The sequence below is a fragment of the Bos indicus genome, chromosome 3 (assembly GCF_029378745.1).
Source record: "Bos indicus isolate NIAB-ARS_2022 breed Sahiwal x Tharparkar chromosome 3, NIAB-ARS_B.indTharparkar_mat_pri_1.0, whole genome shotgun sequence".
Lineage (NCBI taxonomy): Eukaryota > Metazoa > Chordata > Mammalia > Artiodactyla > Bovidae > Bos > Bos indicus.
Genome location: NC_091762.1, coordinates 120,459,006 through 120,483,853, shown reverse-complemented (window position 1 = coordinate 120,483,853; position 24,848 = coordinate 120,459,006). Strand labels below are relative to the sequence as shown.

The window sequence follows — 24,848 nt, the reverse complement described above, 5'->3', positions numbered from 1 at the left end:
GATCATTCTGTCATTTTGATATTGTACTCAAGTACTGCATTTCAGACTCTTTTGTTGACTATGAGGGCTACTCCATTTCTTCTAAGGGATTCTTGCCCATAAGATATAATGGTCATCTGAATTAAATTCACCCATTCCAGTCCATTTTAGTTCACTGACTCCTAAAATGATGTTTACTCTTGCCATCTTCTGTTTGACCACTTCTAATTTACCCTGATTCATGGACCTAACATTCCAGGTTCCTATGCAATATTGCTCTTTATAGCATTGGACTGTACTTTCGTCACCAGTCACATCCACAACTGGGTGTTGTTTTCACTTTGGCTCCGTCTCTTTATTCTTTCTGGAGTTATTTCTCCACTCTTCTCCAGTAGCATATTGGGCACCTACTAACCTGGGAAGTTCATCTTTCAGTGTCCTATCTTTTTGCCTTTTCATACTGTTCAGGGGGATCAGGAAGCTTCCATAAGCCTCTTATCCTTATCCATCAGAGGGCAGAGAGAATGAAAAACACAATCACAGAAAAGTAATCAAACTGATCACATGGACCACAGCTTTGTCTAACTCAATGAAACTATTAGACAAGGCTTGTAGACCCACCCGAGACGGACAAGTCATGGTGGAGAGTTCTGACAAAACGTGGTCCACTGGAGAAGGGAATGGCCAACCACTTCCATATTCTCGCGTTGAGAACCTTCCGTTTTAACCATAAATACTGACATCCAATCCAATGTCAATTGTTAAAAGATGGAGCGATCCACCACAAACAAGAGGACAAGAAACGTGTGAGGGGCCACGAAGGCCGCACACAGATCGGGAAAGGGAGGCAGGAGGCAGACTCCCGGCGTCCAGGCCGCTCCCGGACGCCCAAGGGCCTTCCGTCCTGGCATCGATGGTCAAGACAATGAAAGGAAAAATAACTGGTGTGCTGCCGGACCAGCTCCGAAGGAGCAGCCAGCCCCCGACGCAGCAGTGCCCTCTCACGGCTGCCACACTCAGGGTTCACCTTCTGTTCCTAAAAATGCAGACACTGACCATCAGTCGGACTGTGGTCCCCAGGGTCTGTGACCACAGGGGCAGTCAGAGGAACAGGGCTGTCTGACCATGTGGAGGCGCCCTGAGAACCTGCGCCCCAACAGACACCACAGAGACTGACTTCACAGCCTGAACCAGGACTGGGATGCGAATGCCAAGCTGGAGAGACACGGCGCTAACAACATAATATAGAAAATACCGGTTACTAGTGTGTGGTGCAGTTTCCGTTTTTCCAATTGGTCTCCACAGCAGAGCTCGTCTGCAAGCTTAGACATAAGCATATTGTTAAAAATTTACATCAACAAAAGTACCATTAAAGATTCTGTCTGGATGGAAACGGGCTACAGAAGCTTCACTAACAAAGTACTTCTTTATTCTTTGTCTGCGCAGTGTGGGAAAATGCTTCTAGGAAGCGCTTGACTCCGTCCTTGCGCTTGTTTGTCCCTCGTGCCCTTTGCAGCTCGTTTGCCGAATGACAGGACCTCCATCTCTGCTCCTGTTAGCAAACCCACGTCTCCACGGTGAGCCCCAGGACGCATGGTTTTTCCGTCTAATAATTAGATCAGTCCCAGACTTCTGCTTGTGAATCACAGGGCACAGCCACAGTGACTTCGTGACCCAGAGGCAACTGGAGCCCCTCGCTCTGCAGACCCTCTGAAAGGCCAGCAGCGCTTCTGCCAGGAAGCACGTTCGAGCCGGAGGGTCTCCAGGTTCCTCGGGCGCCTGTGAGCAGGGCCCCTGCCCCCTGCACTGACAGCTTTAGGCCTGGAGCCCCGCTGGAGCGCAAGGACAGGGCAGCTCCGCCTGCTCCTCAGGGAGGGAGTGTGTCTCTGAGGCCGGGAACGCGTGTCCTCGGAGACCACCCCCACCCCGAGGAGAGCTCTCGAGCTCTCACGTCCGAGAGGGCCCGCCGGTGCCCCGGCTCCTCCTCCGGCAGCTCCTCCAGCCACTCAGCGAGAGGGCCTGAGACCCCAGCCCCGAACGTGCTACCCGTCCGTCAGTTCTGTCCCGGCCTCCCGATAGCTCCCAGCCTGCCCCCGCCGCCGCCTGCGCTGTGACCCGGATGGACCTGCAGGCCCTGCCCTCTGACCCGCCGGGGGCCTCACGGGAAGAGCCGGCCAGCCCGCAGCTGGGGCCACGTGCGCGGGGCGGGGCGGGGCCGCCGTCTGCCCTGGGCTCTGCCTTGCGCCCTCCCCCTTCCCAGTTAGTCTCTGGTGCTAGTGAATCATCTCACGTCTCCCAGTTCAAACTGTGGACGGCGCCCGGACAGCACAGCCTAGAGCGGAGCGCTTAAACTGGGGGAAGCCAGATCCACAGCAAGCGCCTAAGTCCAAGTGCAGGCGTCAGCACGATGCTGCTGGCCCAGGCGAGGCTTAATTAAACCTAGCCCGCTCAGACGTCTGCTCCGCGGGTCCCTACTCCGGCCCAGCCACCTCCCAGCAGCTCCAGGACCAGGGGTGGGGCTGAGTGTCCTGACCGGTCCCCGAGGGCTGGGGGCAGGGAAGAGCGAGAGGGGAGCCCCTCTCCCCGCAGGAGGCGGGAAGGCCCGTCCCGCTCCCCCAGCAGCGCAGAGGCTCAGCACACAGTGGGGGGCGGTGAACGAGGCCCGTGCTTCCCCATGTCTTCACACGGTTATATCACTGGCGGCAGCCAAGGAAGCAACCTGCTGTCTCTCTGATGGGTTTCAGTCGCGGGGCGATCCACCCGCTATGTTTTTATTCCTTGTCTTTAACTCGGCAGCAGGGAAAATAAGACGGAGGGTGTACTTAGCTCAGCCGTGGATCTTCCTGCGCAGCGAGCCCCTTGGGTGCTCCTCCTCTTTCTTCCGCATCCACGGGAGGTCCAGCTGGTGTGCCTGTCCTGACGTGAGTGCACTTGGGGAGCTGGCCTGCTCCCCTGCTCACCCCGACAGCCCCGCAGAGCAGAGGCCTGCTTGCAATACCCAACTGCGGGCTTTAAAAACGTCACTGGAACTTACGCACGGACAACCAGGAATGAGCAGATGCTTAACGCCAAATTCCTGAAACAGGTGTGGACCGAGGAAGCAGGGAGACGAATCCCGGATAAACAGAGCGGAGGTGGCAACCAAACCCAGAACAACTTCACATAAAGAAAAAATGAAGATCCTCCAAAAGGTCAACGGAAGAAGTCAATGTATTTATAAAATGAGATTTCGAAGAAAAGAAAAACAACTAAAGAATAAAAGGGAAAATGAAAGCTCCCTCCAGGAATTAGAGATCAGCAGGCAGCCTGAACTGAGTGGCTGAGGCCCGCGTGGGCATCAGGTGGACGATAGACAGGCACTCCTGCCGAGCTGGAATACAGCTCAGATTCAGGGCCACGTCCAGGAGGGGAAGGTGGGAAACCCTCTCCTGAGGACGGCAGAGCAGACGCATTTCCTCAGCCTCTTGCTGGAATTGCTGAAAATCAAGAAAGAAACGTCCTCTCACTGCCACAGTAGTAGTATTCCGAGCACAATTTTTTGAAGAAAATGAACTCCAATTTATCTGTTTTTCTTCTGTCACCTGTGATTTTGGTGACGTGTCTGAGAAACGACTGTCTAACCTGAGGCTGTGAAAATTTACTTCTAGGTCTTCTCCCAAGAGTTTTACAGTTTTATTAGTAACTCTGAGGTCACTGAGCCATTTTGAGGATTTCTTGTGTGTGGTGAGGCAGAGGTCTGACTTCACGGAATGATTTATTTCTGGGCTCTCAATTCTATCCCACTGACTATGCCGTCGTCCCTGGTATCCACGGACCCTGTGGATCTGCAGATGCTCAAGGCCCCGAGGGGCCCTCCGGGTCTGCAGATTATGCGTCCATGGTTTGCCTGTGGTTGGGTGAATCTGCAGTCACAGAGCGTGGCCTGGATTGCTGTCACAGCCCAGCCACTCGTGTGAGATCTCCAACTCTTCTTTTTCGAGGTTTTGTTGGTGTTCTAGGTCTCTGAATTCCCACATATGTTTTAAGACCAGCTTGTCAAATTCTGTGAAAGAGCGGGGGTTTCACAGGGTCACGTTCAGCCTGCAGGCCATCGGTGGGCACTGCCCTGGTAACAGAAGTCAGTCAGCTGATCCACGGAGATGGAGCCTCTTCCCACTGGTTTGTTCGGGTGTCTCATTTCTTTCAGTGGCCTTACAGTTGTCAGTGCCCAAGGCTTTGTTTCGTTTTTAACTACCAGTTTCACTGCGGCTCCAGTGCATTTGGGACTGAGCTGAGCTGGCCCTGGTGATCGTCAGGATCGGGTCACCCCAAAGAGGGATGGGTAACGGGGGGTGAGACACACGGCAGGACCTGGGCTCCCACAGCTGAGCTGCAAGCTCCCTTTCACTGCCTTCGGCTAGAAGCACTTGCAAATAAGCAGTTACAAGACATTGTAATAAACACCATCCTATTAATACAATGCCAGTGAATATGTTCTCTAAACCAAATCTTTAATTTTAATCTTTAGCCATTCATTGAAGGGAAAAAGAAAACCCAGCTCAGTTCCTCCTGACATTTGATTCTGGCATTTAAAATTCATCTTTAAAGATCATGTTTTTCAGAGACACAGACTGGATTCATTGAATTTGTTTGTAGTTGCATGCAGGCGTTTCCCGCCCCACAATTAATAGAGCTTTTCAGAGAAAACTTCACTCTCGTTCTGTCACAAATCAGTACTTCTACTAGACAAACACAAATGCAAATGGACAGAGTCAAATGTTTTAGGACGTTACACATATTATTGTGTTTAGCTTTTAGGAAAAAAATGCAATGTTAAAAATCATGACTTTTTATAGCTGGATTCAACATAAATGCCACTGTGATTTAACTTTTAAAATAAAGGAAAATGGATAGATAATACAAAAGTGAGGATAATTTGACCATATAAATTAAAAAAAAAAATCACTGGACAGTAATTTAATTAGAAACCTATTGTGAAAAAAAAAAAAAAAAAAAAGGAAACCTATTGTGCTTGAGAATTTGCAATTTTTTTTTTAATTTATTTAAAAAATTTTTTGCCACATCTGGTCTTTGTTGCTGCTCCTGGGCTTCCTCCAGTCATGGCAAGCAAGGGCTATTCTCTACCTCCGGTGTTCAGGCTTCTCACTGCGGTGGCTGCTCTCGTTGCCCAGCACAGTCTTCTAGAATGCTCAGACTTCAGCACTTGCAGCTCCAGGCTCCAGAGCATGGGCTCAGGAGCTGTGGTGATTGAGCTTGGCTGCCCTGCAGCATGTGGAATCCAGACCAGGGGTCAAACCTGTGTCCCCTGCATTGGCAGGCAGATTCTTAACCGCTGGGCCACCAGGGTCCACCAGCCCCTCACTGGCTTTTCACAACTTTTATTTTGTGGGTTAAAACTACAGATTTCCCCTTTAAGAAATTAGTAGTTGACCATCAAGGAGCACATAAGTTTTGAGATTCTTTTAATTTTTCCCCAAGAATTTTATTCTTTTTTGATACCATTGTAAATTCAACTGTTTTCTTAATTTTATTTTGGGATTGTTCATTGCTAATATGTTGAAATATAATTGATCTCTATATATTGACCTTGTATCCTTCAGCCTTAATGAATTTGTTTAGCAGTTTTAAATAAAGAGAGTGAAAAAGCTGGCAGAAAACTAACATCATGGCAGTGGTCCCATCACTTCATGGCAAATAAATGGGGAAACAATGGAAACTGTGACAAACTTTATTTTCCTGGGCTCCAAAATCACTGTGGAGGGTGACTGCAGCCATGAAATTTAAAGATGTTTGCTCCTTGGAAGAAAAGCTATGACAAACCTAGACAGCATATTAAAAAGCAGAGACATTATTTTGCTGACAAAGGTCCACATAGTCAAAGCTATGGTTTTTCCAGTAGTCGTGTATGGATGTGTGAGCTGGAACATAAAGAAGGCTTAGCATGGATGAATTGATGCTTTTGAACTGTGGTATTGGAGAAGACTCTTGAGAGTCCCTTGGATTGCAAGGAGATCCAGCCAGACAATCCTAAAGGAAATCAATCCTGAATATTCATTGGAGGGACTGATGCTTAAGCTGAAGTTCCAATACTCTGGCCACCTGATGAGAAGTACTGACTCCTTAGAAAACATCCTGATGCTGGGAAAGACTGAGGACAGGAGGAGAAGGGGATGACAGAGGACGAGATGGTTGGATGGCATCACCGACTCAATAGACATGAATTTGAGCAAACTCTGGGAGATGGTGAAGGACAGGGAAGCCTGGCGTGCTGCAGTCTGTGGGGTCACAGTTGGACATGACTGAGCAGCTGAACAAACAACAACCAATAGTTCTAATAGTTTTTTGGTAGATTCCTTAGAATTTTCCACATTAAAGATAATGTCATCTGTAAACAAGAGATGGTTTCACTTCCTTTCCAATATGGATTCCCTCACTTCATTTTTTCGTACTCTTTCCCTTGTTTTAATTGTCCTGGCTGGAACTCCCAGTACTGAGTAACTTAAAAATTCCCTGTATCTCAATTTCTTCAATTATAAAACAAAAACTAATAATAATCCTGCTAATGGTTAAGCGTGAACTTCCAGATGTTCAAGCTGGTTTTAGAAAAGGCAGAGGAACCAGAGATCAAATTGCCAACATCCGCTGGATCATTGAAAGAGCAAGACAGTTCCAGAAAAACATCTATTTCTGCTTTATTGACTATGCCAAAGCCTTTGACTGTGTGGATTACAATAAACTGTGGAAAATTCTGAAAGAGATGGGAATACCAGACCACCTGACCTGCCTCTTGAGAAACCTATATGCAGGTCAGGAAGCAACAGTTAGAACTGGACATGGAACAACAGACTGGTTCCAAATCGGGAAGGAGTACGTCAAGGCTATATATTGTCACCCTGCTTATTTAACTTATATGCAGAGTACATCATGAGAAACGCTGGGCTGGAAGAAGCACAAGCTGGAATCAAGATTGCCAGGAAAAATATCAATAACCTCAGATATGCAGATGACACCACCCTTATGGCAGAAAGTGAAGAGGAACTAAAAAGCATCTTGATGAAAGTGAAGGTGGAGAGTGAAAAAGTTGGCTTAAAGCTCAACATTCAGAAAACGAAGATCGTGGCATCTGGTCCCATCACTTCATGGGAAATTGATGGGGAAACAGTGGAAACAGTGTCAGACTTTATTTTTCTGGGCTCCAAAATCACTGCAGATGGTGACTGCAGCCATGAAATTAAAAGACGCTTACTCCTTGGAAGGAAAGTTATGGCAAACTTAGATAGCATATTAAAAAGCAGAGACATTACTTTGCCAACAAAGGTCCTTCTAGTCAAGGCTATGGTTTTTCCTGTGGTCATGTATGGATGTGAGAGTTGGACTGTGAAGAAGGCTGAGCGCCGAAGAATTGATGCTTTTGAACTGTGGTGTTGGAGAAGACTCTTGAGAGTCCCTTGGACTTCAAGGAGATCCAACCAGTCCATTCTGAAGGAGATCAGTCCTGGGTGTTCATTGGAAGGACTGATGCTAAAGCTGAAGCTCCAATACTTTGGCCACCTGATGTGAAGAGCTGACTCACTGGAAAAGACCCTGATGCTGGGAGGGATTGGGGGCAGGAGGAGAAGGGGACAACAGAGGATGAGATGGCTGGATGGCATCACTGACTCAATGGACGTGAGTCTGAGTGAACTCTGGGAGTTGGTGCTGGACAGGGAGGCCTGGCGTGCTGCAATTCATGGGGTCACAAAGAGTCAGACACGACTGAGTGACGTAACTGAACGGAACGGTCAAGCAGGAAATCGAATAATCCATGCAGAGTGCTTTAGAACAGGCTCAGAGGTGGTGAACACTCAGTGTTGGCCATCAGATTGTGCATAAGAGAAACAGCAAAAGCAAATGATACAGAAAGGGTCAAAGTTAAAGAATGATATGGTTGCACCAGGAATATGGCAAATAACAACAAAAAGGACGGGAACGGGAACTTTACAGAATACATGGTTGAATTCAGGCCAAAACGGCGACTGAGACCAAAAATAAGTGTACATTTTATAAGAGGAAAACAGCGCTATGCCCATCAATATTCGTAACACAGAAACCTCAGGAGGTGAGAGGAGGAAGAGACATAAACATGTGAACACGGGAGATGCTGGTGGCCGGCGCGTGACGTCACGGTGAGCCTGCACACGCGCGCACACACACAGCTGACCACCTGGAAGGGGAAATGTGCAACAGGCCAAAGTGTCAAAGACATTATTTCTTGGTTGTAGGAGAAAAATACATTTAACTTTTTTCCCTCTGTACTGAACTGACTGAATTTTTTACAGTGAGCTTGTATTCATTTTATAATTTGAAAAAATATATATAAAAAACTTTCTGCAGTGGAAAATGCAAAAATAAAAAAAGCCAATATGAAACACTATTACTTTATAAATTCAGTTGACCTGCATAATTAAAAAATAAGAGCATTAATTCTAAACTGTAAACATTCACAGCGGTAAAGTTTGTTTTTTTCTGAAACAAGTTTGCCCTCCTCCAGCACTCCGAGGTCTCTTCCAATCTGATTCCATGAAATAAGGAAAAACTGAAGCCCATTTGCTGAACCTGTGTTCTCAGCAAGAGTACCAAAGTCTCTCGAGATGTCTTTTTTACTCTTTATGTTACTATGCTAACAAGTCTAACTTTATCTCAGTACTTATATATAATTTATAGTTTCATTTCATAATACAATTTGGATTCTTTGCTACATTTAGGATATGTTTCTAATTTTTTATACAGTTTTAGGATAGATGTACGATTGATGTAAATCTAAGCCAGGAGCAAACAGCTGTAAAGCTGACTCTCCTTGATTTAATATGCTTGATTTTAAAGGGGCCCATGTTCCAACATATTTTTCAGAAGGAAAGCAACATCTAGAGCCTTAAAGTCATTTTAAGCTGTCTTCACTGAAAATGATTGCAGCCATGAAATGAAAAGATGCTTGCTCCTTGGCAGGAAAGTTATGACTAACCTAGACAGCATATTAAAAAGCCGAGACATTACTTTGCCAACAAAGGTCCGTCTAGTCAAGGCTATGCTGTTTCCAGTGGTCATGTATGGATGTGAGAGTTGGACTATAAAGAAAGCTGAGCACCAAAGAATTGATACTTTTGAACTGTGGTGTTGGAGAAGATTCTTGTGAGTCCCTTGGACTGCAAGGAGATCCAACCAGTCCATTCTGAAGGACATCAGCCCTGGGTGTTCATTGTAAGGACTGATGTTGAAGCTGAAATTCCAATACTTTGGCCACCTGATGCAAAGAGCTGACTCATTGGAAAAGACCCTGATGCTGAGAAAGACTGAAGGCAGGAGGAGAAGGGGACGACAGAGGATGAGATGGCTGGATGGCATCACCGACTCAATGGACGTGAGTCTGAGTGAACTCCGGGAGGTGGTGATGGACGAGGCCTGGAGTGCTTCAGTCAATGGGGTCGCAAAGAATTGGATAAAACTGAGCAACTGAACTGAACTTACTGAAAATTACTTCAACAGGGAAAAAAAAATAGGCTTTTCTGCTGCTACAAAAATCTAACTTCATCAGATTCAAATATCAAAATATGCAAAAAAGCACAAGGTCACATATTAGTGGATTAAACATATGCAAAAAATATCATTATGAGAAAACACTATAAATATCTAAAATTAGAACAGTAAGAAAGGATGTATTTTTCATAATTAGGAATGTTAGAGTTATTTTAAAGAAAGATATCTTAGGCTGGACAGTGAAACTGGGACGGAAGTCTACACAGAGGCTTTTGAAGAGAGCTCAACCCAGGAGGGGGTTTGGGACCGAGGGTTGAGCAAGAAAATGTCAGTTCGATTTTCACCAGAAAAAAGCCCTCGTGGGCTGGCTGGATCCTCACGGCCACGGTGGGAAAATCAAGTCGAGTTACATAAACTACACAATTACACGCACAAAACCACAACACGCGTGCAAAGAACACCCCAAGGCAGTCCACCAACAACAGTGTGCAGGCGCCTACGGATGTGCTTTATGTCTCTCTTTAATGACTAGTCAAAATCTCGCCCAAAATAAAAGCCCAGAATTACTGCAACCCAGGAGTCAAGGAGCAGCGGGGTTTAAAGCGGCCTCCGTGGCCCACAGCCCAGACACCTGCCCAACGTGCTTGCCTGTGCGGAGCCTGCGCGGAGCCGGGGCTGCCAGCACGGGCGGGCCAGGGCCTCCCCAGGGACCGCCCCCCCAGCGCCCGTGCACACCCCGTGCCGCACAGTGCTCGTCCGCCCCCAGGCCTTCCTGTCTAAGGGGGACCCGTACTCCTGCCCCATCCGCACCGTCTGTCTCCTGAGCAGAGGGCTCAGCCTCCCTGGTGTGTCTTTGAGCTGCTGCTGCAGCACAAGCAGCAAGCCTGGCTCACCGTCCACTGAGAGCCTGCGCTCGGGCTCCACAGCGTCCCCTCCCGAGCGCCAGGGCCCTGGGCGTGGCTCAGAGCTGCGCTGACGGCCGTGCAGGCGTCCGGTCCTGGTGTGGACATGCCGTGTGTGTCCTGTCCTTCACTCCTGCTTCTTCACTGTAAGCTGTCAGCTGCTGTGTCTCCAGCATCCCCTGACTTGTTCTTTTTACGTCAAATACAATATAGTTAGTATTTCCCCAACCCTCAAATTCCTGGTTTTTTTTTTTAACTTCTGATATGATGTAGAAAAATTTGCAAATCGCTTATTTGATAAGGGGTTAAGATCCAGGATATATAGAGAACCTTTAAACTCAACAACAAAAAACCAAACAACTCAATTAAAAAATGGGCAAAGGACTTGAATAGATATTTCTCCAAATAATATAATATATACACACACACAAATAATATATACACACACAAATAATATCATATCTACACACAGACAAATGGCCAATAAGCCCATGAAAAGATGTTCAGCATCTCTGATCATCAGGAAATGCAAACCAAAACCACAGTGCGATGCTGTCCCCGATCTGTCAGGATGGCTGCTATCAAGAAAGGAAGGAAGGAGGAGAGAAAGAATGAAAGGAAGAATTTGAAAGAAAAGAACAAATGTTGGCACAGGCGTGCAGCACTGAGAAACCCTCTGCGCTGCAGCTGAGACAGCAGACGGTGCAGCCACTGTGGAGGCCAGTATAGAGGCCCCGCCGACGCTTCCCTATAGTTCACTGGGTAAAGCATCTGCCTGCAATGCAGGAGACCCCGGTTCAATCCCTGGGTCAGGAAGATCCCCTGGAGAAGGGAAAGGCTACCCACTCCAGTGTTCTTGGGCTTCCCTCATGGCTCAGCTGGTAAAGAACCCACCTGCAATGCGGGAGACCTGGGTTTGATCCCTGCGTTGGGAAGATCCCCTGGAGAAGGGAAAGGCTACCCACTACAGTATTCTGGCTGGAGAATTCCATGGACTGTATAGTCTCTGGGTTCACAAAGAGTGGACTGAGCAACTTTCACTTTCACTTTCCAGTGATTACAATAGAACCACACGATCCAGCACTCCCAATATGAGGGAAACCCTCAAATGAAACAGAAGCAGCGTCTCGAGGAGATCAGAGCGGATAAAACATGGAAGCCGCCCAACTGTCCCTCAGCATCTGACCGGCTCAGCAAAGTGTGGTTCGTCCACACTGCGGGACACCATCAGCCCGGAAAGGAGCGAACCTTGACCCCATATGCTTGAGAACAAACGTGTGATTCCACCCGCTCCGAGGTGCTCAGAGGAGAAGAGTCACCGATGGGGGAGTCGGGGTGTGTGAGTGTTTCCTGGGGACAGAACTTCAGCGTCACAGGAGGAAGCGTGACGGGGGCGACAGTGGTGTGCGCAGCCCCGGCCCACCACGCTGTGCGCTGAAGAATGGCGGGCGTGCTGCGTCTCTGATGTATATGCATTTCACCGAAAAAACAGTGTTGACCACACACACCCACACACACAAAATCCCTCAAAACAAAAACCCAAATGGCTAAGCCTGATATAACTGTGTCTACAAACCTAACTTCTGCCTGTTAAACTGGAGATGGTATGAAAACCGTCGTGGGCACCCGCCGCTGGGCAGGGCTGTGTGAGGGGCCACACACCCCCGGCTGACGCAGAACCCCCACTCCAGACACCTGTCTAAAGGGAAAGCGCGGAGTGTGCATGAAGATTCATTAAAGACACTGAAAGCCAGAAAGCTCCAAAGGCATTAACCTTCAGGAGAAGTTACACAGAAACACGCCTGTAGTGTGTTGTGGTCCGATGCCAGGCGTGCGGAGCTAAGGCATGGGAAGAGGCTGGCGGACACGTGGGACCGGGGCGACCCTTGGCCGTGGGCCTGTCAACATCCTTTATTGTTCTACGATGAACACATATGACTTGCATGAACTTGGTGTCGGCTGTGACCCAAACAGGCAGCGTCAGGAACCCCGCGTGCCACCCTGGCTGGTCTCTGAGGTGCCAGCTATAAGCGCTTCACTGGGCCGAGGCTGGGGTTCAAGGTTAATCCTGGGGGACACGCTGGTAGGGAAACAGTGAGATGAAATGGAAAACCACAGGCTGTGAGCATGGTACAAGCGGAGAGCCAGCGTGCCCTCTGTGAGAGGGCACGGACAGCTGCCGCCTGCACTCAGCTTTCTGGAGAGCCTCGGTGACGTCCTTCAACTGAAAGGGGGCAGTGACTCAGTTAGGTCCCTTAAGACAGAACACGAATCATGGGCCCACTATGACCTAGAAAATCCAAGAAGCAGAGCTTGAGGAACACTGCACCTTCCTGGGGAGGGGGAGGGGTGGTGGTGGTTGTTCAGTCGCTCAGTGGTGTCTGACTCTGTGACACCATGAACCGCAGCACGCCAGGCCTCCCTGTCCATCACCAATTCCCAGAGTCCACCCAAACCCACGTGCATTGAGTCGGTGATGCCATCCAAGCATCTCATCCTCTGTCGTCCCCTTCTCCTCCCACCTTCAATCTTTCCCAGTATCAGGGTCTTTTCCAACGAGTCAGTTCTTCGCATCAGGTGGCCAAAGAATTGGAGTTTCAGCTTCAGCATCAGTCTCTCTAATGAACATTTAGGACTGATGTCCTTTAGAATGGACTGGTTGGATCTCCTTGCAGTCCAAGGGACTCTCAAGAGTCTTTTCCAACACCGCAGTTCAAAAGCATCAATTCTTTGGCGCTCAGCTTTCTTTATAGTCCAACCCTCACATCCTTACATGACTACAGAAAGGGAGGACAGGGAATGGGGAAGGAGGCTGTGCTTGTTTTGTTCAGGGACTGAATGAATGGGCACAGGGAGGAAGGCAGGTCAGGAAGGATGGATCCGCAGAGGGTGCCCACTCGGGAGGGCGCACATTCCAGAACCTGGGGCTCTTCTCCAAGCCGCTGGCCGCTCATCCTGCCCAGAATCACCTGAGGACTCCTCAGCAACATAGCAGGTTTTAAAGGTGCCCTTGGTGACCTGGATGTGCCAGAGGTGAGCAGGGCCCACTGGAGGCTGGGTGGGGGAGCAGGAGCGTGGCAGAGCTCTCAGCAGAGATGGCCTGGCCGGGGGCAGAAGCAGGACGAGCAGGCGGGAGATGGCCCGCCCCACCAGCAGCCTGCATTGACAGCAGCCCCGTGCGTGCAGCAGCAGGACAGCCAGAGACCCAGAGGACGGTTGGGCAGCGCCTGCGTAGCCGGCGGCAAGGGGAACAGGCTAGCCCACTCCCAGAGCATTTACGGACCTGGGCAGGGCGGAGACGGGCATGCCCCTCAGCCACAGGGGCCATGCTGGGGACACCTGCGCACGTGTGTGCAACACACACAAGAATTTCTGCAGCAGCCCTGCTTCTAACATCCAGACTGTTCACCATGAGCAGAGCAGGCTCTAGCTCAGACGGGGGCAGGAGAGGGTGCTGGGCGGTTGAGCAGAGGCCTGCGGGGAGACCCCGGGCTTTCCTGCCCCAGCCCGTCCGCGTGGCCCCCACAGGAGCAGACAGGCGCCCACATGTCAGGACGGGCCCTGAGCAGAGCTGCGCCCACACTCGGAACACACGCTGCCTTGAGCCACCCAGGCTGAGACTTACCACTTGATCCCAAGCTGCCCGACCCGGCGTCCTTAGGGAGAGAGAAGGCAGCTCGCCCCCCTTAGAGAAAGGGAACTGCGGGGGGTCAAGCTGCAGGCCAGGTGACCCCGCGGAGGCCCGGGTGGCCGGGGCACCCCCGCCACGCGGGCAGGGCCTCCACGCAGGCAGCTGGGGAGGGCAGGGTGGAGGCTGAACAGGGCGGCAACTCGGAGAGCAATCTGGAACCGTGTCAGCTCAGCTCTCCTGGGCTCCCCCGAACAGAGGGCATCGGACTCTTCCTGGTCAGAAGTGAGAGTGCCACGTGGGGAGAGCGAGGGTTCTGGGGGCAGCGTGCAGAGCCGGGGTGGGGCTCACGGGCCAGACGCGCTGCCGACGGCCCACTCCACCTCTGCTGCCCATCTCCTGCCAGGGCGGCCAGGGACACGGGCCCACCGGGTGTCTCAGGTTCTCAGGGATGGCTCCCAGGTGCAGACCACCTGTCAGCACGTGTCCTTCCTAGGACCCTCTGCTGAGACCCCGAGACAGCGGCTGTCCTCCACCGTGCGGGGACGGGTTTCCCTGGGTGCCATTTCCTGATTCTCTTCCCTTTGTCATCGGTCGTCCTCGCTGGCTCATCCAACAGAACGCACATGCCAACCCACAGGCGTGCGCGTGTGCAGGCGTGTATGTGCGTGTGTGCTGACGCTTCGATGCCACAGCTGGGGAAACATCCACACCCTGGCCCATCTCATCCTGCCACATTCCTGGGCTTCAGGGTCAAAAACGGAGAGCAACTTTCTAAAACCAGATGACAGGTTTCCAGAGCTGGCAGGACCACGCGGAGGCTGCGTGGGCTGGAGACGCAGGGCTCTGGGTGAAGCCTGCACTATCCCCACCTCAGAAGCTGAATTACTGGCTTCTCCTAAGATCAGAGCAAAATAAGTTCTGAGGCGGTTTCTCTGCCGTATTTAGGGTGTTCGTGTGGGACCAGTGACAGACATCTGCTGTGATACTTTCTGGAATTCTGGCTCTGTGTTCCTGGCCAGAAAGAAAACATTAAGTTTTTACTGGAACAGCAACTTCAAGTCTCGCAGAATGGGACTTCACGACCAGCGTCTGTCCTCCTACTTGTCCCATATTCAAGCCAAAGCTTTTGCAATTCACAGAAAAGAAAAGGAAGCCCATTCTGGAATTTCTGAGTGTGTTAGGAAACAGGGAACATGCACAAGCTTCGTGTTCACTGGGCCCCCACCCCCACCTTGCAGCAAAGGCGGGCACTCACTCCGGGAAGAGGTCCCCCTGCCCAGCCACACCCCAGACGGTTCTTTCAGTCACCAAGTAGCACTCTGTCCACAGACCAGGTAACAGGGAAGTGACAGCTGACTGCAGTCCCCGACCAGCCAGCAAAGGACCTGCTCTGTGCCCCCTCCCTGATGCTGCGCTCTCGGCCCAGGGGAGGCCCCTCGAGGGCACAGGCCTGGCACAGCCCCATGGGGCGCCCACCGACAGGGCAGGGAGCTGGACACTGTCCACTGCCCGCCTCTGTGCGCAGGGCCAGGGGGCTGGCACAGCCTCCAGACGGCTTCTCTCACGGATCAGAGCAAAGACTTTCGGGAGCTGAGGCCAGATCTCTAATTTAAAAACCATGAAATTCATTTAATTAGCTGAAAACAAATAATGGCTTTGCTAGATCAAAAACCCGGCTGCTGACCGGCCAGGGAGCTAAGAATGCTATTGATAAATGCCTGACATCACTTAAAATAAGTCACAGCTGAAGCTCCACCCTGCATCCATCAGACAGACTTCTGCCTCCTCTGCCCACCCTTCCACACAAAACAGAGGTGTTTGAACTAGTGACCAGTAAGAACCATAAAGTACATCTTGCTCCATCATCTTGCTGCTGCTGCTGCTAAGTCGCTTCAGTCGCGTTCGACTCTGTGCGACCCCATAGATGGCAGCCCACCAGGCTCCCCCGTCCCTGGGATTCTGCAGGCAAGAACACTGGAGTGGGTTGCCATTTCCTTCTCCAGTGCATAAAAGTGAAAAGTGAAAGTGAAGTCACTCAGTCGTGTCCGACTCCTAGCGACCCCATGGACTGCAGCCTACCAGGCTCCTCCGTTCATGGGATTTTCCGGGCAAGAGTACTGGAGTGGGGTGCCATTGCCTTCTCCTCCATCATCTTACCTGACCGTAATAAGCTTAAGTTTGCTGCACAAATGAGCGTCATGTGTGAAGCTACTCACAGATACTGGCAGCTATTACTCATAATGACGCATGAGCTGAAAATACAGTGTCAGTAAACGGTCCTACTTCTATAAACGTGCACGACCACGCTGAATGGAACTTCAGTGTTTTCAGAGATCACCCAAAGCGGCCCCGCTGTCTGCCAGCCTCAGCACCCAGGCCTGCAGGCCCTGTCTCTGGCCTGCTTCCCCCGCGGTCCTCACCACTCTGGGGTGTAGAGCCGCTCACTCCACGTGAGGTCATGGGCTCAGCAAGACGCTGAGCTTCACAATGACTCACCGTCAATCCAAGGAACCACCCCCAAAGGGGACTTTTTAATGGTACAATTCTCAGATTTGGGGCTCAAAACCTTCCTTTCTTAAGCGATTAAGAATTTTAAAAATTTTAGCTGAAACCACAATGAGACACCACTTCAAACCCACCAGGACAGCTAGACTCAAAAAGTCAGGTAATAGTCAATGCAGGTGAGAACATGGAGAAACTGGAGGCCTAGCTGGTGGGAGGGAGACAGGGAGCCCCCCTGGAAGGCAGTGGGCCCCCGAGCGCTCACACACGGGTGTCGGCTCAGACACACGGACACGCGTGCCCCCAAGACGTGCACAGGGCCGTTCACAGCAGCAGTGTCTGCCGCAGCCCTGGGGGAACAGCCCCAGCTGACGGTGGAGGAGAAAACGGGTGTGTTGGTACCGTCCCACTGTTCACATGGTTCACTGAAGCCATGGTAGGCAAGGCGCGAGCGGGGAAACGGGAAGAAAAGTCGAGGGGCCACAGGGAAGGCAGACACTCTGCATGCTCTCGTGGCTGAGCAGCGGACATGGCTGCAAGGCAATGCAGGGCTCCTCAGGCAGGGCTTATACGTGTTTACAGAGCAAACGTGACCCGTGGCCAAGCGAGGAGGCGGTGACACGCACGCACAGGGGCAGCGGGCTCAGCTGTCACATAACCGTGGCTTTACAAACGGCAGGCGGGAGCAAGACGCTGTGCGGCCAGAGGGCCTGACCGTTGCCGTTTGGCTGATTTTCTCTCTCCCCACAGGCACCGCGGAGTGTGATTCCACCAGCAAAAGGGAGACGGTACTGCCCACTGTGCCCCACGAGGAAACCCTAACGCACCACACTTCGGGGGAAGCCAGCCACAGAGGACCTGCACAGTCCCTCAGAGGGAAGCCCACGGTGCTCACGACTGGGGGGACAGGACGCAGGTCCCAGACACTCAGAGGCAGGGGCGAGGGTGGAGCACACTGGCAGGGTGGGGGGCGACAGCTGAAGGGCGTGGGGGTCCCCGTGAGGATGGGACATCGGGGAGCTGACTGCAGTGACGCTGTGCACGTCTGTGACCACGACAGAGCCGCCGCCGCCGCTACGCTCCACATGGGTGGCCACATGGCCACGTGTGTCACACCTCAGTAAAGCTGCTCCGCGTGTGCAACGCTGCTCTGGAAAAAGCGGGCCCAGCTTCGGAGAGGCTGACTGTGGGGCGCCCGGGCGGCAGCGTGGGGTCTGGGGATACGAAGGGGCCCGTGGGTGGTGGGCGGAGCCGGGGCTCCAGGGGGATGGGACGAGCTGGGGCCGGGGGGGCAGGGGGCGGGGCAGGGGCTGCCCGTGAGACTCGGCCCGGGGGGCTTCTCACAGAGGCAGAGACAACACTTCAAAAGTAACCAAACTGCCAACTGCATCCTTGGCCCCTGAGACAGAACCTTCAGCGTCCCTGTGGGTCTTGCCCGTCTGCTCCGCCGTCTGCACCAGGAGGGAAGGTCAGCACATCAGCCCTGCGGGCCCACAGACACGTCCGTGGGACACTCAGTGGGAAGTAAACCAAATGAGCACACGCGGGAGGCGTGGGCGGCCAGAGAGTGCCCCCCACAGACTGCAGGTGAGTCCCTAAGGCCAGAGGACGCTGCGCAGGGTGAGAAACAAAGACCCCCCGGGAGAGAGCACACTCCCTGCCCAGCTCGTCTGTGCCCCGCCTGGCCCTGGGCCACACTGGGCCACATGTGGACGCAGCCTCGCTGCCCTGACCTGCCTTCAGCAGCAGAGCCTGGCTCCAGGCCCACGAGACCTCCTCTGAGCTACCAAGAGAGGCCAGTGGCCAGGGACCTCCCACCAGGCACCCACGTCCACACCAGCCCCCAGCGCGGAACAACCAGAGGGCCACAGTGGGCCTCTCAGGGCCAGCCTGCTGGGCGGGGGGGTGGTGCCAGCGGGGGCACAGGGGGCGGTGATGGGGGGCAGGGAGGGGGCCCGGGCGGAAGCCAGCCTCGACCCTGGGTCCTGGACCCATGGGGGGAGGGGGCAGGTGGGCACACCTTCTCTGCAGCCCTTCCCGAGCAGCCCAAGAGGTGTGTCAGCAGCCAAGACACCAACACCAGAGCTCCGGGACACTTTCTTCACAGAGACCGCAGTCCTGACCGCTAGCAACAGCTGCTGGGAAAGCCTCACGCGTCCTCCCTACCCTGCACACCTCCCCGCCCTGCACACCTCCCCATCTCCCCGCCCCGGATCACGGCTGGCTGGTGGCCTGCTTGAGCAGGGGGACACAGCGGAAGCCGCAGGGGTGAACCCCAGCTGGGACTTCCCGGCTCCCACCCCGAGCACACGCCCATCCCCACGCCAACACAGCCACACCAGCTCGCTGGAGGGAGAGGGCCACATGCAGACAGCTGCTGGCTGGGCCCAGACTCAGGAGCGAGGTCGAGCTACTCCTTGGCCAGGCCAAGCCAGAAGACCCTCCAAGCCAATGCTCAGACGTGCAGGAAGCATGAAAGCTTCACTCGGGTTATCAAGTCTGGGGGTGGTTTGTTACTCAGCAAAGCTAACTGACACAGTTGTGAAGGATAGGGCACTAAGGATACAACTAATTTACAAAAATATATGTTGAGTTTTAGCTTCTCCTGAAAGGCAGATTTGAGTGACCACATGCACAACTTAAAAAGTACCCTATCCAATTCATGATACGCAACAGCAACTTGACTCTTTCAATTTCTGGACTCTGCCAAGTATCTCAAAATACCAAGCACGATGGTTCTATCTGACTGAAGGAAACAGCAATTTCAATTTATTAAAACTTTGACAAGTTCAATATATTCTGAACCTTTATACAACGGTGTCTCTGATTTACAAGTGAATTTCCCAGAGAAGAATTACATCTTATTTGTGACTCAGCAATAAATGTCTGCTTTCCTCCTTTTTTGAGCTTAGGTTTAGTTGATAAAGACCATTCTATTAACCAGGACCAAAAAAGATGCTCCAAAGTGAACCCTAAATAACGCAAAATTCTCTTCTTTCTCTTCTTCCTTCCTTCTTTCCTTTCTTTCAAGAAATCTAAAGCTCTTCTAAGCCTGCGTGCATGCTAAGTAGCTTCAGTCATGTCCTACTCTTTGTGCCCTTATAGACTGTTGCTCACCGGGCTCCTCCATCCATGGGATTCTCCAGGCAAGAATACTGGAGTGGGTAGCCATGCCCTCCTCCAGGGCACCTTCCTGACCCAAGGATCGAACCTGCGTCTCCAGCACTGGCGGGCGGGCTTCTCACCACTAAGCACCTGGGAGCCCCGTCTGAAGCCTGGACCACAGCAAGTGTGTTCACCACACGGCAGCTTCATGGTGGAGATTCTTCCAAACATTGGGCTGGAAGAGACCTGGGAGCCCAACTAATTCCCACACTTTAACCAGTTCCTCCAGGTGACTCATCGGAGGATGGTGAGAAGGTGAGAGGGAACAGAGCCGCCCGCTCCCCGGGGCGCAAAGGTGCCTGCTCCAGACTCCCTGTCCTGCAAAGGCGGCCTCTTGCAACACAGGAGTGTCGCTGAAGGCGGACGGGCAGGTCCTGCCAGTTTCAGTTACCTGCCTGATTAAGTGATACTTGCTTTCTTCCTCAGGTGAGACCCAAGAACCTGCAGGGTCCTTGAGTCCAGACACTAGGGACCCAGGCACCGGATTCCTGCCACAGAACATGCGAGCAAGAGAGGCTGGGGCTCCGAGCTGGGGTGGGGGCGCCTGCCTCTTCCCCGTGCTCAGCTCCTTCCTCACCTCTGCTCTCACAGCACTTTCTGCAGGCAGGCTCCAGCTTCCTCTAGCCCCTCATGCTTGCCCGCGTTCTGTGCGGCCCCTGACCTCCCCCCAAGCACAAGCCAGCCTTTGCTCAAAGTAGAGTTCATTCTCGCTCTAGTTTGTCACATTAAGAGCAGGGAAACGCAGTCAAAAGTATTACCTTAAACTAAAAAATATTAGAAAAAATAATTTATTTCTGCATTCCGTGGTAGCTCAGCTGGGAATCTACCTGCAATGCAGGAGACCCCAGTTTGATTCCTAGAAGATCCCCTGGGAAAGGGATAGGCTACCTACTCCAGTATTCATGGCCTTCCCTGGTGACCCAGACAGTAAAGAGTCCGCCTGCAATGTGGGAGACCTGGGTTTGATCCCTGGGTCGGGAAGATCCCCTGGAGGAGGGCATGGCAACCCCCTCCAGTATTCTTGCCTGGAGAATCCCATGGACAGAGGAGCCTGGCAGGCTACAGTCTATGGGGTTGCAAAGAGTCAGACAACTGAGCGACTAAGCACACACACACTTATGAAAATGAGCAATTTTTTAAAAGACCATTCATTCTAATGCTATTTAGAAAATCAGAAAAAAATGTTTTCAAACGTTTGCTATATTCAGTTGTTTTTGCCAATATTATCAGTGCAAGCTACTACAGGGAATTTTCAAAGTAAAAGTGTTCTTATTGCTGACCCAGAAAAATGAGGTCTGTGTCAGGCTCTTCATATGCAAGGGCTCAGCCCCCACCCAGCCACCCCGAGAAGCAGGGCCTGGAGTTACCCCCACATGCAGACAAGGAAGTGGACACACGGCGATGCTGAGGGGCGCCTCTCAGCCAGCCGCTCGGCCACCAAGACTCGGGAGCGGGCAAGCTGGTTCCCGCCCGCACCACACAGCACTCAGCCAGCCTCCCGAACGCCCACATTGCGTCAGAAGCTTAAAGGAAAGTCAGGAGAAGTCACTCTCCAGGCTCACTGTTTCCAAGCATTTTGTTACCCAGCTACTCGAGACAACGTGATAAACAGGCAAAGTCTACCAGCAACGTGGAATTCGGCCCCTGACTTTCAGCAAGCATGAGGCATAGGCCCCCGGGCTTCTTACCTCGATGTCAAACACCTCGACGGAGTCGTCCAGCAGCTGCACGCGGATGTGCGTCCGGGCCGCTGGCCGTGCCGCCCGTGCCGGGGGGCCCTGACCGGGCTCCAGGGTGCTGACGCCCACGGGGGTCGCGGTGCCCAGGCGTGCCCCCGGGGTCTGCAGGACTCTGTATGTTCCTTCCAGCTCCCCCATTCCTCAGCAGCTGAGAAGGAGTGTGCTAAAACAAACAGAAAACCCCAATTATCTTCAGTTATTCAATTGAAACAACGTAAGAAGATCACTGGGTAGACTGGGATTGTCGGTGCTCATTTTGCACCTCTGCGAGTCAGTGAGGAGGAGTATCTTCTCCTCATACACAGGCAGGTGGAGCACAGACGCCAGCCAGCGGCAGCCCTGGGACCAATGTCTCCTGGGTGTGTAGGCCGGGCAGTGCCAGCTGACCCGCAGGCCATCCAAAGGGGCCCCCTGGGGTGGGGCGGCCCACAGCCACCTGCCTCTCCTTCCCAGCCACCTCCTCCCGCCCCCGGCCCAGAGGTTCAGGTGCTGCCCACACGCTGTGTGCACGGCCCAGGGCCTTCTAGCAAAGGTAGGTGGGTGCACACGACTTGGGTCATGGGTCCCCATGGGTCCCCACCCCGCCGACACGGAGGGGACACTGCAAGGAAGGTGGATGGAGATGCTGGGGCTGCCTTTGCCGGCCCTGCAAGCCCTGGTCTCTCAGCTGCATCTCCAGGCTGCAGAGGCGTCACTGGGGGTTCGGAGGAGACTCTAGACCCGGCGCCAGACAGCAGCGTGGCACACGCCGTGGGGAGCCCCTGCCCCAGACGGCAGCGTGGCATATGCACGGGGAGCCCCTGCCCCAGACGGCAGTGTGGCATATGCACGGGGAGCCCCCGCCCCAGACGGCAGCGTGGCACATGCCGTGGGGAGCCCCCGCCTCTGCTGTTGCCTACACTGCCCTGCCCCACCCCCGCAATAACCTCGTTGTCATCTCCATCCCCCGAGCCCTCCTCACCAATGACGCTGAGGGTCTGAGAGGCTCAGAGGTGCCCCGGGAGGTGCCTGTACCCTTCCAACCCTCCCTGCTGTGTGGGGAAAGGTCTCTAGCTCTAAGCTATTAAGTTTAAAAGAGCCCATCTCATCATTGTGTTTAACAATGAAAGAATAGGCTAAGTGTCTGCTAGAATCCAGTAATACAGGCTTGCTTTCATTCGCCCTTATTAATAAAGTTACCTTCTACTTATGGCAAATTCCCTTTTTAAGTATGCCTATTTGTGTATAAGTCAACTTAAAGCAATACACTTAATGGTTAAACATGGTAAGACAAAAACAAATGCCAGATGTTAATCAAGAAAGAATGCAGATGCCACAAAAATTATTTTAGTTTGCTTAATCATCTTCGAAAAGTCTTCGACTAGCTTGCAGTAAATATTTTGGAGAATTAACCTCACTAGATTCCTGGTCCACTCCGTTTCATGCCAACTTCCCTGCTGAGTTCCCTGGCCTTCTTTCTTTCAAGCTAATTTTGTTATCAAGACAAACTAACTCACGAACTTTTTATGTCTTGAATTAAGATCGAAAAGCTTCTCAGTGGCCTGCTGCCTCCTGCTTAAGCCCTACTCAGCTAAGGCCTTCCCAACCGTCTGGCTGAGAACTGACTTGCATGTCTGGTTTATCAACAACCAAACAGAAAATGAGCCAAGACCGCTGGGAAAGTGAGACGTGCACTGCACGAGCAGAGCGACGAGGCAGCTAGTCACCCTGCAGGACGCAGCTCCCAGCCGGCCTCCGACACAAGCCAACGGCTGACCCTGTGTTCGGACCCAGCTGAGCTGCAAGGGCGGTTCAGGCTGGCAGTCACCAGCTGTCTTCAGAGCTCGCCCTCCAGGCTGCATGGCCCTGGGAGAAGTAATTCTTACTGTGGTTAATGCCACGTCAAAGAACATGCACTGTGTCAGGACACGAGGCACTGCACAGGCCACGGGCTCGATCAACGTGGCAGAAACCTGCTTCCACATCACTGAGTGTGAGATCCATGAGGTGCTGAGAACCATAAATGCGAGCGCTTTCATTCCAGCTTCACAAACGTGAGAGGCTACTGAGGAAGCAAGGGTGTGGAGGGAGATGAGCCCACTTGCCAGCTGCCCAGGTGTGCAGACAGGTGAGAGGGAGACGCGGTGGGCTCACAGCGCTCACCCACCGCCAGAAGAGGCCCTTCTGAAACAAGTGGCGGGCACCAAGCGATCCTTTCCCTTTTAAGTGAAGCTGCAGCTCTGAAGCAATAGGCACAACCAGGGTGTTGTTTGAATCACTTCTGCTGTGTGTTCCATTGTATGATCCTCATTTATATTTGTTCATAGCAAAGTTTCCTGCTGCTGCGTCGCTTCAGTCGAGTCCGACTCTGTGTGACCCCATAGATGGCAGCCCACCAGGCTTCCCGTCCCTGGGATTCTCCAGGCAAGAACACTGGAGTGGGTTGCCATTTCCTTCTCCAATGCAGGAAAGTGAAAAGTGAAAGTGAAGTCGCTCAGTCGTGTCCGACTCTAGCGACCCCCTGGACTGCAGCCTACCAGGCTCCTCTGTCCATGGGATTTTCTAGGCAAAAGTACTGGAGTGGGGTGCCATTGCATGGAAAAAATTTCAGGTTCTTCCCTTTGACTTATTACAAGAAAGTCATGTCCAAACACCTACTTCTCAAAAAAAAAAAGAAACAAAAAACCAACAAAAAACCCAAATCAAGCAAGACTAAGCTACTGTACTCATTCAGGTGAGAAACAGCAAGAAGAACATGTAGGGAGGCTATCCCAGAAGAGTCGGGGCTGGGGTCCCCTTGGGGGGCTGCCCTGGGGTGGGCACAGCGGAGGGGCTGCAGGTGTGGCCAGCACAGCTCCACGGCCCGACTGGACACTGTCCACTCAGCTCATCCAGCTGTGCATTTGATTCATGCAGTTTTAACAGCACACTGTTAATCAACCGCTGTTTATCTCTCCTAACAAAACACACGTTAGATAAATGGAAAAACACTTTTCCTGGATCAAGGAATTCTAAAACATGGCCTCTGCACATTTATGTCTTCTGAGCAGCAAGCTTCTGTCCCAGTCATTGCCACCTGGTCAAAGGAAGACACCCACCCGGCTGAAGCCGAGACAGAGGACCAGAATACACCCTCACACCTGGAGGCTCATCTGGGGAGGATGACTCTCCTGAGAGGACCCGAGCCCACGGGCACCCTCCCGAGGATGCTCCAGGAGAGCTCTGCTTGCTATCACACATCGGCAATACGCACATACCTCCTATTTAATGACTACTCATCTTTTAGCTTAAGAAAGTTCAGGAAGGAACGAACTCAGAAAATCAGCTGGAACCGCTGAGTTGTAAACAGCAGTCGACCTTGGTCTCACTCTGGAGTGAGTAGCAGTGACAGAACCCCCCCTGCAGGAACAGGAAGTTGCTTGTTCAACAGTCTCGCCT

At 52.2% G+C, this 24,848-nt stretch overlaps 1 protein-coding gene across 7 annotated transcripts in view; it reads right to left on the bottom strand.

The window, feature by feature from the left end:
• FARP2 (FERM, ARH/RhoGEF and pleckstrin domain protein 2) overlaps positions 1–24,848 on the bottom strand; it is a 100,616-nt gene that overhangs the window by 65,960 nt on the left and 9,808 nt on the right. For all 7 annotated transcript variants that reach the window (XR_011565993.1, XM_070787080.1, XM_070787083.1 and 4 more), the window contains exon 2: positions 21,381–21,594. Coding sequence is in view for 6 of the 7 variants with exons in the window: in XM_070787080.1 (XP_070643181.1) it covers positions 21,381–21,569 (189 nt within the window). In the remaining variant the exon portion in view is untranslated. The remainder of the gene's footprint in view (positions 1–21,380; positions 21,595–24,848) is intronic.